Source organism: Python bivittatus, unplaced genomic scaffold (assembly GCF_059951505.1).
Source record: "Python bivittatus isolate LINGU-HERP-01145 unplaced genomic scaffold, Pbiv_v1 ctg000190_np1212, whole genome shotgun sequence".
Classification (NCBI taxonomy): Eukaryota; Metazoa; Chordata; class Lepidosauria; order Squamata; family Pythonidae; genus Python; species Python bivittatus.
In genome coordinates, this window is record NW_028277042.1 from 20,434,873 (window position 1) to 20,447,513 (window position 12,641).

Sequence of the window (12,641 nt, forward strand, 5' to 3'; positions counted from 1 at the left end):
CATGGACACATCTGCTCTTCCCTTCAACTCTCAGCTGTCTTACATCAAATGAAAAATGACCCCCCAGTTACTCTGGAGAGCACCCTCATCATGGCCCCTGGAGGGTAAGCTCACCAGTGTTGCTCTCCTGCCCATGTAACCTTTCTAGGAGTTAAAAGATGGGAAATGAGCCTGCCTTTTTCACCCCAAGCAAACCCTACCGGCTGATGAAAAAGACAGAGGCCCAGCCAAAAAAGGAATAGCCCACCAGTTTCTAGGCCAGCTTCCAGATGAATAAAAAATAGAAGCATGCTGTGAGAAGCCATACATTGCTGTTGAACAAGGAGGGTGCCCAGATGTTACAACCTATCACGCAAAAGAAGAAGGGCAGAGATACAGCCAAGACATGAGTCTTGGCAAGATCTGAAAGGAGATAGAGTATCATGTTCCAAGGAAAACCTGATGCCAGGCAAAAGATTCTCAATGGAAGGTATATGAGAAGTGGCACAGAAGCACGCCTGGGGCTCCCTTGGACATGGTCCCAGGTTGATCCATGGCACCTGCAACTAAGCTGATGCTCCTCTCTTGAGGGACACAACAGGAATAGCCTGGAGAGGTCTAGATAGACCAATAGACCATCCTGATCTAAGGGATCTCCTTGGAATAGCTGGCCCTTCAGAAGAACGACAACTCTGGATTTAAACCTGAAGTGGCGCTCTCAGTGTGGTGGAAAATGCCAGAGTTGTTGAAGTGTTTTGAAATAACACCCAGGGCTGGATCTATAAAAGTGAAGAATGCCCCCCAAATCACACAGAGCCACTTTGGACTTCAGACAAGGAAATCTGTCAAAAACAAGAGGTTTGCTGATAAGGAAGTTGAGCAGGAATGTCAAGAGGGACAGATTGCTCCAAAAAGCTAGGAGCTACTCAATTGCACAATAACAGAAACTCGGCTAGAATGCGTATCACAGGTCAGGAAAAACATGACAGAATGGAAGGTCGCTCAAGAAATGAAGGCTTCCTTCGAAATGCAGAAGTCCTACCTAAATAAAGAGAGGGATAAAAAAGGAACACAACCTTGGATGGGGGGGAAAAAGGGGGAGGGGGAGTTAACAAACAGGAATGCAAAATGGGATGTTGAAGAGCGCTGCCCTCACGCCAAAACCAAGAACTGAAGCCATCCTTGATCAGGATTAGGAATCTGGCTAACGAGGCCGCCGATGGAAAAGGAACTGCAGATGAACTAGAGGAGGATTAACAGACTGCAGAGAAGCTGGAAGAATCCCCGAAGCTGCAACTCGAATTCCCAGGCCTGACCTGAACTGGTATTTTCAGAAAGGAAACCTGACATAAGGAGGTAAACGGCGGGAAAGGCCTTTGGGCCGATTAACAACAGAATAATCACCCCACCCAAGTAGCACTGAAGCAAAGGTCTTCAAAGAACTAGTATTTGAAATGGCGGTAAACGGAACACCTGCTTTTAGAAACAGACATGAGGAATAATAGGGCTACTAACCAGGGTGGATAGCTCTTCCTTCCTTCCTTCCAACATTCATTCATTCATTCATTCATTCATTCATTCATTCATTCATTCATTCATTCATTCTCTCCCTTGCCCCTCTCCCCCCAATGGGGGACTCTGGGCGACTCACACAAAACATTAAAACCATAAATACATAGAAATACATAAAACATCAAAATTTAAAAAACATTACTAAAGAAGAGGAAAAGGAGAGTCCAAGAAAATGAAGAATCTGGGGCTGAAGACAGCAGGCCTCTATGGGGCTAGCCATCCCCACATTAGTAGCGGTTGCCTCTCAACACAAGCACCAAGTCCATCTGCTGCTTGGGGCCTTCCCAGAGGTATTTGCTGGGTCACGCGTGGTCCTACTGTATGGGCCAGTATCCTTCCTGGGTTTTCTAGGCATATGCATATTTTTAGGAAAAAGAACTATGCGTCTGCTCAAAGGCACAATGCTTCGATTTCTAAGAAGCATGGTTTCTTTCTCGTCTTGGCCTGGGAGATAAAGCAGGAGAGCCCCGCGGTTGGCATGCCAGGGGCAGCAGAATTTAAAACAAATCTGACCTCTCCACCCTCACCTGTTGGCAAAGCAGGAGTCCGAGAAACACTTACCCTTCCCGAGCTGAATGAAGCCAAGGGTGATGATCAAGGCAAGTGCCAGGAGCTTTGCAGCTGCAAAGGCGTCTTGCACGCGAGTAGCAGCTTTCACGCTGTAGCAATTGACCGCTGTGAGCAGCACTGGGGAGAAACACATCAGGAAGCAAAATGAGTAAGTAAAAATCTCGGGCATTTTTTTCAAAAAGAGGCATGGCGCGTGGGCTGAGGAAACTCGTCCAGGACGGGACTCCAATCTGTGGCCAAAAGTACATACAAAATACTATGATTATTTTCCATATATTTAACAGCTTTATAATTCATGAACATAGGATGCTGGAACCACGTGGCATCACCCTAGCACACAGACCAACCAAGCCCTCCAAAACATCTTAAGCAAACCAAAAGACCCAGTAACCCAAGAAGAAAGAACAGGAGTCATCTACAGCACACAGTGTAAGGACTGTAACAGCCGCTATGTAGGGCTGACAGGCAGAAGGCGGGCAGAGCGCATCCATGAACACCAACTAGCAGTCAGAAGACACGATGAACACTCCTTAATCTCACAACACGTGGAAAAGACTCAACCATAGTTTCAACTGAGAAACCGCGAGCATCCGAGACCAAGCTAAATCCGAAATCGCTCGGGAATTCCTGGAAGCATTCAGACAAATCAGCCATCAATAGAAATAAACCATGTTTACAATAAAAAAGCTAAGAGGGAAACAAAGACCGGAACACATCCTCTCCCAACAGCCAGATAAGCAGGGATTAACACCAGACAAACAATTAAACAGCAAAAAATACCCTAATCAAGGAACTACCAAGGAGAAAACCACACCCCACCAACACTGGCAGGGCAGGCTACGGTATATAAACAGGGAGCAAACCCCACACTCACCAGCACTGATGATGTTCCCTAGTCGGGTAATGAAACGTCTGCAAGCAAACAACCAAGTTCAGAGAGTACCAAGGACTCCATGGAACTATACCTGGCAGATTGCACCCTCTCGCGTGTTTGCACATGCATGTGGAAAACAATCAGTAGGAGTCTGGTAGCACCTTTTCTGGCCAAGCTAACTTTTATGAGCTTCTGCCTTTGAACAAAATGAGTCAGCTGGAAAAGATGCTACCAGAGTCTCCTTTTTGCCACCGTAGTCTACCACATCCCTCCTCCTACAATGTGTCTATGTGTATACCCACACACATGAATGAATGAGAGATGGATGGATGGATGGATGGATGGATGGATGGATGGATGGATGGATGGACGTCTCTTCTACATCTGTTTTCTCTGTGGAGCCAGCTGGAAGAGCATGAACTCTCCCATCTGCAGAGACTGGACCATGCCTTTCTCTTCTCAGCTAAACCAAAGGACTGTCTTGCCCTTAAAGCTAGAAACCTCTTTTCTTCTCCATCCAGGAGATGCTGGGTGCTTTCATTTATTCCCGTTTCAAATCAGGTCGTAATTTGCTTTAGAGGAGACAATTAAAAAAAAGGCAGCACCATTTTAAGAAAAAAATAGAGGTGGGGGGCTTATTTCCACACTGCAGCCCCAGATGTACCAGTCTGCCCATTATGGCTTCAACTTCCCCTGCCACCCTTGATTGTATCTCTAATGCAGCCTTTTAAGGCCCTGGGCAAAGGACCAGATCCCCTGGACTGATTCAGTTATTAAATAAATTGGGCTTTCTCTGACGCCCTGTTCCAGAACAATTGTGAGCCACTGTTCTGTGTCCAGCACCAAGCACTCTCCGTGCTAAGCACCCAGGGTGAGCCACAGACGAGGATGAGCTCCAAAACGGAGACACGCTGCATCCTTCTTTGCTCGGGCACGTTCTTGAAAGGACCTTTCTGATGCAATCTGTGGTATCTGTGAGGTGGATGGAGGAAACGGCACAGCAGCTTCCTCCTCTGCTGCTTCTCGAGTGAATGGATGGGTTGACTCACCGCCCGCCTTCCGTTCCTGGCCGTTGGCTCAGGCAACAGAGAGGCGCGGTTGCATCACCCGTGCGGGCTCCGCTGAGCCACCTTGGCAGTTCCTCCCTCCCCACCCTGTGTTTGCAGAGTTTGGGCCTCCGGCCAAAAGAAGGAGAAGCTGAGAAGGTCCCCTCCCGAGGCGGAAGCCGGAAACGTCACAGGGCCCACGCTGTTATGGCGCTAAATGTAATCCCAAAGAGCAGAGAGGCCCACCGCTCGTTCCTGGAGATCTCTACTTTCTTAAAAAGCCCTGCGTTCTCCATCACGCTCTTCTTACAGGCTCAAATTTGCAAGAGGGAGACTGAACCCTTTTGAGCCTGCGGGAGCCAAAACCAGTTTGAATTCACAGCACACCTGCACCTGAAGACCTCCTGGTTTCCACAGGGCTTACCCTCAACTGGATGTGTACCCAAAGGTGACCTTGGGGGCTTAGAGAGAGAGAAGGCCCACCCAGAAGCCCCCAAGAGGACTGAAGCCAATCTCAGCCCTTTGGATCTGCAAATACGGGGATAATAATGCATTATCTCAAAAGGGTTCATGTGAGCTTTACAGCAAGTCAACAGGAACTATGAACTCCCCAAAGTACAGATACCAACACTAATAAAAGAGTGGGTGCCAAGTCTCATTCTCATTCAGAGTTTGGGCTGGGGCTGTTGGGAGTTGTAGTTCTCAACATCCAGAAAGCCAAATTTTCTTGCTCTCAACCAATGGAATATATTTTGTCATCTGTCGGAAGCCTTCAGCTTCCAATTGCCATTAACACTCTCAACAACAGAACCTTCCTGGGGGGCTGAGGGAAGCATGATTGTTGGCAGAACTCAAAACTCAATCTTAGGCTGGCCACAAAAGTTTCTGGGAGTGAAAGATAACTATTATCAGTGGGGAACAAATATGGTGGCTAGCCCACATGTTTGGGGGGGGGATGAATGCCAACAACAAAGCTCCAGTCATCTCTTCAGCCCCCCTGCAGGGTCTTACATCTATCACAACTCCACGCAAGAACAGGAAAGCAAACATGTGTTTCTTGCCAGCCTCAACGCTTTTAAAAAAAAGAAAAACTAAATAAATAAATCATGAGAAGTCATTTCAGCCTTATGAATGCAAAGTTTCCATACAAACTTCAGTAGAAGAAAAATCAATAGCGATCTGTGTCAAATCAGGCACCCTCTTTCCTCTTCGAGACGTCATTTGTAATCCTTGGGTTGAATTTAGGAGGCTACAGAACAATCCCGCCATCGTGTGACTAGAAATGGGTCAAGAATGCACCCCAACTGAGATCAAAGAGCTGGCAAGGACAGCTTCAAGCTGGTGAGAGACGGGCATCTTTCTTTTAGCTGGCTCAAAAAACCAGTTTGTCTGTTTAATCCCTGTAAATAGACCTATTGTCTCAACAGGCTTGTGACCCAATTTCTAAACCTTTACAATCTGAGGAAGCAAGAGCAAGTTTAAAAAAAAAAAAAAATCAGGGTGGGAGGAAGAAACCAAACTGAGCAATTTTTTTTTGGCTTGAGCCCACCTGTTTGCAAAGAACCAAGGACCGCTTGGCTGGCAAGCAGCTGGCGTCTTGTTGCATGCGCCTTATTTAAATCCGAGCCTTGTCCAAGATCATCCCCCAGGCCTAACACAATCCCACGCCTTTTGCTTCAAAGGAATAGGAGAAAATGCTGGTTAGGCTGGAAAAACACCCAGGATAATAACGGAATTAAAAGCATCAGATGCCAGGGAGAGAAACAGGTGTTTGGGGGAGTGCACAACCTTCTCATTATCTGCACTGCAAGAACTCCAACAACTGAGCTATTCCCAACCCTGAATTAATATATCCCCTTGTACCCTGAAGTGCAGACTTTCTTATTTTCTAACAGCCTTCCTAAGGTTTGGTGAGGAGACGGGTGTCCAAAATCTCCATCAGTTGCGTAACCCAATTTTTGCACAGTTGGGTTTTAAAGTCCTTATGTGGGGCTTGCTAAACTATCTCTCCTGGCCATCAGTTGTCTTCAGTTTGCTCATAACACAGAACAACCCCCGGCTGCGTTCCTACAACAGGGTTCCCTTGCTCACCGAATTAACCTGTTCTCAGGGTTCCCCCACTACATTGAAACCATAAACCAACCAGAGGGGGTGAATTCAGCAAACGTAACAACAACCAAGGTTAACATTAGCCAAATTTTGCAGTTTGTGTAATCTTAACCAGACGCACTATTGCAATTCTGGCCTGCTTCACAAAGCATGCATTTCTGGCTTGGTTTGACATGTTGGGTGAACTCCAGCCACTGTGTTTACGGGCCATGATTTAGCATTGAGTGTGTTGTACAAAGTTGGCCTGCTGTGGTCAAATGAGCCGCAGTTCACGTAATGTGGAAACCCAACCATTGGTTTTGGATAGAGAAATAATATGCAGAGAAGTTGCCAAGGACTATGACTACTCCTGCTTTTGCGGGGGGAACCACCATCCATCCACTAAATTGTCCTGGATGGAAATTCCAGGAGGTGCAATATGGGCACAATTACTTCTGGAAGGGCTAAAGATCTTCTAACATCAAGAAGCATCTGGTCAAACCCTGTTGAGATGCAGCAAACGGAGCCTGCTCAGTCAGACCTGCAGGCCCCTCTGAGATTTTGGCTCCGATGCATTTTTATTTTGCTCCTGGCAAAGGAATGGCCAGAGCAGCTATGAGTTAGTTCTTGCACAGTCAGGAAAAAACAACTGCACAGCAGACCGCATGGTTGTAAAAACAAAGAAAGATGGGGATGAACTAATCCACCTCAAAGAAGAAAACTGAGATGCCAGGAGACTCAAACTTTGAAGATTTGATTCTCTCTGTAAGGTTTCTTCTAGAATCACTGGAGTCCTTGGCACGGCTTCTTACTTTCTCCAGCAAATCTGAGTGATCTGCAGTTCTTGCTAACTCGCCTAAGTGATTCACACTTGCCTGTGGGAATGGTGGAAGCTGTGTTGCGGCCCACGGATTCCCCTTCAGCGCCGACAACTTCAAAAGGACCTCCTGGGTTTCAGGAGCCCGCCTGCCCTTTACCGTCCCCCAATCTGGGTGGGAAAAGAAACCTCCAGGACAGTTGAAGCCCCCAATACTATGTTCTCGGGCCACATTTCTCAAGCAGGCCAACGTGGATGGATCAGGGTTACTCTTCCCATCACTGGAGAGGCTCTGAGGAACAGGAACCAAACTGGGCCAGCAGAAACACTGTGCGGGAAAAAGGGCTGGGGAGGACTTTGGGGGCGGCACTTTTGCTTACACAAGAGTAACACATTGTGAAGTTCAGCATTTTGCGCCAAAAGGGTGAGCAACAAGCCCTTGGACCCCTCGGGGCTTCCAATTCCAGCATAGATAACTGCATGTTTTCAAGATGACTAAGAAGAGTCTTTCCCAGGCACCGAATAAAGACTTAAGCGCATAATGCTAAACGCCTATTTCGAAATCCCTCCCTGCCCCGCAATTTTACGCTGATGCCAGGTCGGCAACTGGCTGCCTGTGGGCTGCACCTGGCCCAGGAACAATGACCGGTTGGCCCACTGGCAGAGAAACCACGCACGTCCATGCCAGTCGGAGACCAGCTAATATTCTCCACTACCGTTTGCCATCGTTGTAAATCTCCAGCTAAGCCGATTAGCAAAAAAACACAAACAGCTCAGACGTCATGTGTGCGGTTGCTGGGCAACCCCAGCGCGGGCTATTATGGATTCTGTGGTAACCTAGCAGCAAGCCGGGAGCACATGCGGTTGCTCAGCGACAGCACATGATGCCCCCCCATCTCCCATGCGGAAGCCTTTCTTCTGTCCACCTCCCTTTCCAGCCAGCCAGGTGGAAAATGACTGCAATTCCTAAAATTAAAACAGTCACCGGCACAAGAGAGCGGCAGGTAGCTGCACCAGCCTGACGCCACGTGGCGTCCTACCATCTTTTGTGCATGGTTTTACGTAGGGCACTCTTTTTTCCCTTGGTTTTAACCTCTGAAATGCCGCTTAGAGTCTCCTCGGTGAGAAGGGCAGTTGTAGACATTGTTTAAGTGAATAAATAAGCAGAGTCCCCAGATGGGCATTTGGCAGGCACGTGATGCCAGTGCAGGACCAAGCCAGCTCTGATCCCAAGGTGCCTTGATTTTTGCAGTGAAACCTGCACAGCGTCTCTAATGTCACTCAGCAGGCCTGCTTTGCAGAAAGTGAAACCCCCATCTGCCGCTTGGGGTTCTCTCCCAAGCCCAGGGACCCCTCAAGGCAGCCCACCATGGAGGCCCCCCGGGCAGGCCCTGCGGAACAGACAGGGCTTCACTCAACAAGGCATCCTCCTTAGTCACCTTTTTCCAACCCAAACCACAATTCCACCACGTGGGTTAGTGTAATGGTGTGTGGGAAAGACCTTGGGAGACCAGAGGGCAAGCTGCAGCCCAGACAGCCGTCGCGCAAGGATATCTCAGCCCGCAGATGGAGAAGGGGCGTGCGAAGCGCTTCAGAAGGGACCCTCCCTAGTTTTCTGGAGAGTAAAAATAAAGGCAGCGCTTTCAGACTTGCAAGATTCTGTTACTGTAAGCTTACAATAAAGGCAGCGTTAGTACTCATGGCTTGTGCTACTTGGTCTGGACTACCTTGGAGGGCTGACCGTTAGCAAGCATGGTGAGCGGAGAAGAGAAGGGAAAGGCGATCCTTGAGAAGCTGGCAAGCAGGCAAGTTCCTTTCTGTACTTGCAGGATGGCGGTGCAAGAGGCGCATCCTCAACTCCGAGGAAAGAAAGCCTCCCTTGATGTCACCAAGACTTTCTTCTGGAACGGCGAGGGGGCAATCATTTTAAAATCAAATCAATAAACAACTTTCCCAAGCAAGGTGGCCGTGCTGCTATCAGGCCTGCCCCCTCTGGCTCCTTATGCCCTTGGGCTATCCTCAAATTGCCAGCCTAAGGCCAACCAAAACAGGCTACGGTCATCTTTCAAACTGCCCTGGGCTCTGCTCCATGAACTGAAGCCTCAGGAGACCAGCGGGGGAAGGCAGATGGAGACCCATCCACCACGGGCTTGAATCATCAAAGGAACCAAATAAGCCAATCTCCCCCAGGGCACCCTCTTCAATCCGGTGCCCTCCAGACATGTTTATGCAGCAAGAAAGGCCTCCGCCTCCAAGGTGCCATCTGCCTTTGCCTCTTCTCTGGAGCTGTCACCAGCCGAGGGAGGACGACACTCAGCCTACGCCTACGGAAAATTCTGCGAAAGCGTGGCAAGATTCTCAGAGTTCATCTGCACCCAGGACAGTTAGAAAGAAAAAGAGAGAGGAGGAACCACACAGCCCCAGGCGCACCAGGTGTCAGGCCTCGATAAAAGGGGAGCCTTCAGACATGCAAATTGGGGTTTATCAGTAAAGCGGTATAAACTGCAGGAAACAGAGGTATAAACTGCAGGAAACAGAATTGCGTTTCCAAAGGCAGCTTTTGCACTTGACTGTTCTGTTCTCATTTGACACGTACATTTCTTTTCTGTCTTTCTTCAAAATGGTGGCTTAACTGTGGATCTTTACTAGCCACAGTCCAGGCAAATGAGTGGCATGTACACCCAACAAGAAAGAAAGAAAGAAAGAAAGAAAGAAAGAAAGAAAGAAAGAAAGAAAGAAAGAAAGAAAGAAAGAAAGAAAGAAAGAAAGAAAGAAAGAAAGAAAGAAAGAGGGAGGGAGGGAGGGAGGGAGGGAGGGACTCAACTACAGACTTTGGCCCAAGGAAGTGGGGAAAAAGCTCAGTCTTTTTACTCAGCAAATATGAAGCCTGGGCAAGGAGGAAGGCGGGGGGGGGGGGAGGAATAACCCCCGCCCTAGATTCACTGAGCAATTCACCAGGGACAGAAGAGGATCCAAAGAGCTGTCAAAGGCGAGACAGCAGACCAGATGATGTACAGCCTGAAACTTGGGGTCTTATTTCTCCTCTCAAGGTGTCCTAGCGGCATCTCAGATGAGGCCCCCCATCATCCTCAGCCAGCACGGCTGGCCCGTGGCACAAAGTCAAGAAACCCCACCGAAGAAGCAGCTCTTTTGAACCTCCCGCAGCCACGCTCCGTCGATTACCACACCCCATTAAGCCACCATGTGGCCTGTTCTCCTGCCTTGTAACGTCCAACCCATCCTGGTTTATTCGGCAAGCTATGTTTAAGCAGACCACAGGGTAGCATCGGCCTGCTCTTTCTGTGAGCCCCCTTGGGTGGAGGAGAGGGAGAGGAAACAATCTACTGGGAAGCACAAACTCCGGGTAGAAGTCATAATCTGCTTGCAAAGCCCCCGCTCGGGCGCCTTTTTCCACCTCGTCACCCCAGCCTGGTTTTCCTGCCTGGGACTCCGAAGAGCGGCTGCTGGGCAAAGGAGACGGGCCGGGCACGGCCCAGCCGGACGTACAGGAGCTGGCCAGGACTGGCAAAGGACGTGGAGGGTTCTCCTGTCTCTCGTGCCCGGATGGATGCAGAGCATCCCGGTAAAGTTTACGAGGAGGGGAGAAGGGGGACGGCACTTCTGTTCTTCCACCAGGACCTGGGAAGGGGGCACCAAGGAAGCCCCCCACTCTTCCGCGCCTGCCTGCAGGTGGGGGCTCGGAGGGCAGGAGTCCCGGAGACCCGATCGGGCCCCGTTTGCTCCCCACGTGCAGAAAGCCGTCTCGCTCCTCGTGGCGCACGCTTCCCGCCCCTCCCTGTGGGGGGAAGGACACGCAGCAGGCGGGGCTTTATAGAGGGAGGGGCTTCCCGTCCCGAAGCCCCGCCCACCGGCAGAGCATGGCCCTCAGGGTTGGGGCATCGCTCGTCCAGATGTGATTCCCAGCCCGGGGGCATCCGCGCCGCGTGGCCTCGACGGGGCCCGGGGCCATTTCTCCCATGGGGGGGGAAGAAGGGGGCGGCCCCCTCCCCCGATCTGCAGCGCAGCACCCTTCGGCTCACCCGGCTTCGTGCTAAGGGAGGCGCCGCAGCGCCCAGCGTGGCAGCAGCACCGGCGCCCTGCCGCCAGCGCCAAGCACGCCGCACGTGCGGGTGGGCAGGACGGGGGACTGCGGGGAGCAGGCGTGGGGCGAGGAGGCCCCGGCAAGGCTGGGCACGTGCCAGCCGGGCGGGGCGGAGGCTGCCGGGCCACGCGGCTCCAGGAGCCCTCGGCCGGGCAGCCGCTGTAACTCCGCGGGCCCCAGTGCGGGAGGGCCCCCCTGCCCGGGCGCCGCGTCTCCCGGGGTCCGCCGGGCAGAGGCTGCTGCTCCCGCGGACGGGCCGCGCAGACCGGCTCGGCTCTCCGCCCGCCGGGGCACCGCGGGTGGCCCCGCCGCTTCGCACGCCGGAGGGGTCGGGGGCCCCGGCGCCCCGGCTCTCCGCCCCCGGCGAGCCCCCGGCCCGGCAGGGAGGGGGCTCCGGCGCCTGCGCTCCCCGCGCCAGCGGGCGCCTCGCCGGCCGGCCGGCGCCGGGACCCCCGCCCGGGGGGTCCCCCGCCCACCCGCGCCCCCCCCGCAGGCGCGCGGCGCAGCGCGGGTACTCACGCACGCAGAGGCAGGCGAGCAGCTTGGTGGCGCCGAGCGGCACCGGGCAGGTGGGGAAGAGCGGCTTGAGCAGGTAGGTGGCGAAGACGAAGGCGACGATGTACTGCGAGGAGGGCCGGATGATGAGCAGCTCGACCCAGAGCTTGAGGAAGGCGGGCAGCGGGCCGTAGACCTCCAGCACGTAGGCGTAGTCGCCGCCCGACTTGGAGATGGTGGTGCCCAGCTCGGCGTAGCAGAGCGCGCCCGCGATGGAGAAGGCGCCGCACGCCGCCCACACCACCAGCGCCAGCCCGGGCGAGCCGGCCTCCTTCAGCACGCCGGTGGGCGTCACGAAGATGCCCGAGCCGATGATGGTGCCCACGATGATGGCCACGCCGTTCAGCAGCGTGATGTTGCGCTTCAGCGCCACCCCCTCCTCGCCGCTGCCGCCGGCCGCCGCCGCCGCCGCCGCCGCGCAGCCGTTGCCCCGCGGCCCCGCGCCCGCCAGCATCCCGCGCGCCTCCTCCTCCGGCCCCGCCGCGCCGCGCCGCCTGCCCGAGCCGCCCGACATGGCCCGCGCAGGACGCGCCGCGCTCGGCCGCAGCCCCGCGCGCGCGCTCTTATCCGCCGGCGCCGGCGGGGGCGGGCAGGACCCGCCCCGGCACGTGGGGCGGCGGCCCGGCTGGCCGGGCGGCGGAGGGCGGCGCGCCGGAGCTGCCCGGGAGCCTCCTTCCGCTGGCGCCGCTGGAGATCAAGGGGGGCATCGTTTTCTCAGCCGCGGCTGACGCTGCGGCGCTTCCGGGCAGCGTCGGTCTCCCCGCCGGGCAGGGCGCAGCGGGCGGAGGAGCCGGCGCGGAATCTCCGGGAGCAGCGGGAAGCAGCGGCTTTGGGGATGCGGGACGGAGCCCGTCGTGGCCACGGCGGGCGGGCGGGCGGGAGGGCCGGCCGGCTGCTGCCTCAGAAGCGCGTTATGCCCCGTTCCCCGGCACCCCCGCCGTCTCTTCGCTTCAGCGCCCGTGCGCCCGCCGCCTGTTTCTCTGCGAAAACGCACCGTCGGGTGGACTGCCGCTGCTCATCCTCCTCCTCTTCAGAGGA

The 12,641-nt window shown here is 53.5% G+C and overlaps 1 protein-coding gene across 1 annotated transcript in view; it reads right to left on the reverse strand.

Annotated features, from left to right (window-relative positions):
• The window catches only part of SLC7A5 (solute carrier family 7 member 5), a 30,707-nt gene extending 18,525 nt beyond the window's left edge, over window positions 1–12,182 (reverse strand). The window contains exons 1-2 of the mRNA XM_088136200.1: window positions 11,568–12,182; window positions 2,113–2,238 (exon numbers count right to left, since the gene is read on the reverse strand). Of these exons, the coding sequence (XP_087992326.1) occupies window positions 2,113–2,238; window positions 11,568–12,117 (676 nt within the window). The 5' untranslated portion in view covers window positions 12,118–12,182. The remainder of the gene's footprint in view (window positions 1–2,112; window positions 2,239–11,567) is intronic.
• Window positions 12,183–12,641: the final 459 nt, after the last annotated feature.